This window comes from Suricata suricatta, chromosome 17 (genome assembly GCF_006229205.1).
Source record: "Suricata suricatta isolate VVHF042 chromosome 17, meerkat_22Aug2017_6uvM2_HiC, whole genome shotgun sequence".
NCBI lineage: Eukaryota > Metazoa > Chordata > Mammalia > Carnivora > Herpestidae > Suricata > Suricata suricatta.
Window position 1 is genome coordinate 6,350,476 of NC_043716.1, and position 5,000 is coordinate 6,355,475.

General features: G+C 47.3%; 1 protein-coding gene across 5 annotated transcripts in view; it reads left to right on the forward strand.

Annotated features, from left to right (window-relative positions):
* ARHGAP44 (Rho GTPase activating protein 44) overlaps positions 1 to 5,000 on the forward strand; it is a 59,869-nt gene that overhangs the window by 15,127 nt on the left and 39,742 nt on the right. For all 5 annotated transcript variants that reach the window (XM_029926718.1, XM_029926721.1, XM_029926719.1 and 2 more), the window contains exon 4: positions 47 to 164. In XM_029926718.1, the coding sequence (XP_029782578.1) occupies positions 47 to 164 (118 nt within the window). The remainder of the gene's footprint in view (positions 1 to 46; positions 165 to 5,000) is intronic.

A 5,000-nucleotide genomic window follows, 5' to 3' on the forward strand; every position in this document is an offset into this window, starting at 1 on the left:
GGGCTCTGTCTCACGCCTCTCCTCTTTTTCTCCTGTTTTCCATCAGGTGGCAGCAGACTTCCAAGTCTTCAGGTCTGTCCAGCAGCTTACAGCCCGCAGGTGCCAAAGCTGATGCCCTCAGGGAAGAGATGGAAGAGGCAGCCAACAGAGTGGAGATTTGCAGGGTACCCCCGCCCCCTTGCTCCTCTTTACTGGGACAGATGGGGGAGCCCCTTAGTCTTCACTGGAGTCGTATTAAAACCCTAAGGGTGAGCTCTGCTTGAACCAAGCGTCCCCAGGCTTGCCCGCCGGCCTGTCCAGAGCCCAGGGTGAGCCTCGAGAGCTGGGGCTTTGAGGCGACCTAGACAGTTGGGGGGGGGGGGCAGTGCTGGGTCCTGCGTGGCAGGCCAAGAGGAAGCGGCCTCGTCTCTGGGCGAAGCTTTCGTGTCTCCGAGTCCCACCAGCTGGACCCCAGGCTGGGAGGAGCAGCCGAGGATTTAGGCTGTCGGCGAATCGTGACTCACCATTGATATTAAAGTGTTGAGCTTTTGGTTCCCCTTTTCGTACTTCCTGAGCCCCTTTATCCAGCCCTTGCCTCCTGGGGCACCGCGAGTGAGGAATCTGGAATGCTCACGAGTGAGATGGTCACAGACGAGGGGTTCTGGCTTGAGAGAGGAATGTCTCGTTCCGAGAAACGGGTGCCTGGGTCACACCTGCTCACACGTTTCCCATCTTCTCACCGACGTGGAGCCAGTAGGCGCTAATGAGCAGTGCAGCACTTAGGGAGCTCCGTGTCTATTATGCACCTCTGTGTACGGGCGCTTACGTGCGCTGTGGTTCAGATTCAAGGAACAAGCGTGTCGTGTTCTGGCGGTGTGCTGGGCACCTGCCGCCGTTTGCCTCCACCTGTGTAGGAGGGCAGCCGCTCTGGTCTGTGTGGCCTCTTCCGGTCTTGTCCGCTTGCCCGTTGTCTCATCCTTCTATAGCGAGGATGGCTTTGACTTTGCCTTCAGGGGACATTCAGGGTCAGATACCCTTCCTCTCTGGAAATCAGCCGCACTGGTGCATCTGTCAGGAACTCGTGATCTCTGCGTCGATGGTGCTGTGGAATCCAGCAAGACTTTGAAATCCCTCACCAGGTCCGGGACTCCTCGTGAGCACAGCCGACCTGTCACGTGGACTCCTGCATCACTGTGGCAGCAGTCCGGCTGGTGCTGTTGGTGAGGCGGTTCTCTCTTGGTGGACTCACGTCGCCTTCGGCTGGTGTCCACCCCTGTCACTGGGGATTGTGTTCTTTAGGTAAGAGTCTTATCTCTTGGGGCGCCTGGGCGGCTCAGTCAGTTAAGCATCCGACTTCGGCTCAGGTCGTGATCTCATAGTTCGTGAGTTTGAGCCTCACATTGGGCTCTGTGCTGACAGCTAGCTCAGAGCCTGGAGCCTGCTTCCGATTCTGTGTCTCCCTCTCTCTCTCTCTGACCCTCCCCTGGTCACTTTCTGTCTCTCTCTCAAAAATAAATACAAACATTAAAAAAAATTTTTTTAAGAATCTTGTTTCTTGTTTCTTACAAAGTTACAGCTTTAAAAAAGATTTTTTTTTCGTGTTCATTTATTTTTGAGAAACAGAGCATGAGCAGGGGAGGGGCAGAGAGAGAGGGAGACACAGAGTCTGAAGCAGGCTCCAGGCTCTGAGCTGTCAGCACAGAGCCTGACGTGGGGCTCGAACCCATGACCTGACCTGAAGTCGAATGCTTAACTGACTGAGCCACCCAGGTGCCCCAGGTAATTTTTTTTTTTTAATAGGCTAGCTTCCCCAAAGTGATATTTTTAGGTCAAGGTCTATACACTTTAAATTTTAATAGATATTGACAGTTCACTTCTGCGAAAAGGAAATAGTAGTTCACATTCCCCCCAGCAAAATACAGAATTGCACATTTCCCCACATTTTCCCCCATAACGTATATGGGTCCTGTTTTCAGCTTTTGCTAGTCCTGTGACTGGGGGAGAGAGCTGTCTGATGTCTGTGTTATTGTAATTTTAATTTCCCTGAATGTTAGTGGTGCAGGGAGTGTATCTTTGTATATTAATTGGATGTTCTTCAGATATGTATAGGCATGCCCCAGTTGGTGAATTGCCTATTCTTTAAAAAATTTTTAACATTTTTTTTTTATTGCTGAGAGACAGAACAGAACATGAGCAGGCAAGGGGCAGAGAGGGAAAGAGACACAATCTGAAGCAGGCTCCAGGCTCTGAACTGTCAGCACAGAGCCCGACGTGGGGCTCGAACCCACAAACCACGAGATCATGACCTGAGCTAAAGTTGAATGCTTAACTGACAGAGCCAGCCAGGCGCCCCTCAAATTACCTATTTTTATTGGCAATTGGACTAACATTTCTATTTTTCTTAAATACCAGTTTATATGAGTTCCCTGTGTATTTGGGGTATTAAACTGTCTTCTCCCTGTTGGGTCCCAAATCATTTTCCAGTCTGCGGTTCATCTTTTGACGTTGTTGATGTCTGCCGTTAGAAACTTGTTTTCTTGCATATGTTTGCTTTGCGTGGAGAGATCCAGGCATCTTCCACCCAAGGTCAAAGCCTTTGCCCAGCCTGTGTTTTGAATACTGGGCATTTCAGCAGAGGTACAGCGCTGTCTCATCGTTGCTCTAAATTGTACCTCCCTGACGATGTAAGACGATGAACATCTCACACACTTACTTGCTATCCATATACGTTCTCTGGCGACGTGTCTGTGCGGGCCTTTTGTCCATTTTTAAATAGGGTGATTCAGCAGCACGCTGTTTAAAATTTTTTTTTAATGTTTATTGTTCAGACAGAGAGAGACAGAGTGCAAGCAGGGGAGGGGCAGAGAGAGAGGGGGACACAGACTCTGAAGCAGGCTCCAGGCTCCGAGCTGTCAGCACAGAGCCCCACGCGGGGCTCGAATTTGTGAACCACGAGATCACGACCTGAGTCGAAGTCAGACACTTCGCCGACTGAGCCACCCCAGGCACTCCTAGCAGCACCGTGTTGTTTAATCCCCATGCACCGGGGGCTTTTCCAGCTGTGGTTCTGTAATTTTATTTCTGGTGTAATTCCATTGTGGTCAGAGAGCCAGTCCTGTATGATTGTGATTCTTTTAAATGCGTTCAGCTGTGTTTCGTGGCCCACGATGTGATCTTTGTGGACGTTCCGTGGGAGCTCGGGAAGAATGTGTCATCTCCTCCCCTGGGGTGAGGTCATCTCTAGATGTCCGCTGTATCAAGTTCATCAGTGGTGCCGTGGAGTTCAGCGACGTCCAGACACGTTCTACTTGCTCCATCTGTCTGTTTCCAGTAGATGGGTTTTTAAGTCTCAGTGATGGGCACCCGTATTTCTTCTTGAGATTCTGTCACTTTTTCCTCCTTTATTTTGATGTCCTGTTAGGTGCGTCCACATGAAGGATCATTAACATCTTCTTGTAAGATGACCCCTTATCATTAACAGCGTCCCTCCTTATCCCTGGGAACTTTCCTTGCTCTGAATGCCGGTCTGGTGAATGTAGCCATTCCTACTTTATTTGGATTAGTGTCACCAGGGTTAGGTCTTTCTCCATTCTCTTACTTTTAATTTATACGCATACCTTTATATTTAAAGTGGGTTTCTTATAACCCCCATATAGCTGGGCCTTGATTTCCAATCTACTCTGACAGTCTCTTTTATTTGTGTTTTATTTTAAAAAATTGTTTTAACATTTGTTTATTTTGAGAGACAGAGAGTGTGTGAGTGGGGCAGGGAGAGAGAGAGAGGGAGACACAGAACTCGATGCAGGACTCAAACCCACGAACCTTGAGATCAAGACCTGAGCCAAAGCCAGGCACTCAACCTACTGAGCCACTCAGCCGCCCCTTATTTTTTTTTTTTAAGTTTCTTTATTTTGAGGAGAGAGAGTGCAAGTAGAGGAGAGAGAGAGGGAGAGAGAATCACCACCAGGCTCTGTGTTGTCAGTGTAGAGCCCGATGCGGGGCTCGATCTCACAAACTGTGAGATCATGACCTGACCCAAGACCCAAGAGTCAGAGGCTTAACTGCCTGAGCCACCCACCCAGGCACCCCAACAATCTCTGTCTTTGAACTGGTGTATTTAGACCATTGATGTTTAACTGATTATTGAGTATAATTGAAGTAAGACCTACCATCATTGTTCCTGTTTTCTACGTGTTTCTGTTGTTCTCTGTTACTATTTCTGCCCTCAGGTTTTCTGCCTTTTGAGGTTTCACTTTAGTCTTTCAAGTGGTTTTACTTTTTCTCCTTTCTCAAATATACTTTTCTTTAAAAAAATTTTTTTAGCATGTATTTATTTTTGAGAGACAGAGAGAGACAGATCATGAGCAGGGGAGGGTCAGAGAGAGAGGGAGACACAGAATTAGAAACAGGCTCCAGGCTCTGAGCTGTCAGCACAGACTCTGACGCAGGGCTTGAACCCATGAACCGTGAGATCATGACCTGAGCCTAAGTCGGACGTTCAACTGACTGAGCCGCCCGGTGCACCTTCAATTATACTTTTCTTAGGGTTTGTTTTTTTAGTGGTAGTCCAAGAGTTTGCAATATTTATTTACAACTAATTCATGTCCACTTTGGAATAGTTGTTGAGCATTTCCCACGAGTGCAAGTATGTCTCAGTAATAAATACCCCTAGTTCCTTCCAGTGCCTTGTACATCAGCATAAGCACAGGTGTGTTTATATGAGTGTCTCCATGTAATTGTGTGTGTTTATCTGAATACATGGATACATTCACATATATGTAAGTACATTGTTGCCATTATTCTGAACAACTTTATCTCTTAGATTAAGAATAAGAAAAATAAAAGTTTTATGGTATCTTCACTTATTCCTTCCCTGATTCTCTTTTATTCTTTGTGAAGGTCTGCGTTTCTGACCTTTATCTTTTTCCTTCTCTCTTAAAGAACATTTCTTGGTTTTTTTTACACATTTCTTGTAAGACAGGTCTACTGGCAACAAATCCTGGAGATTTCTCCAAATCCCT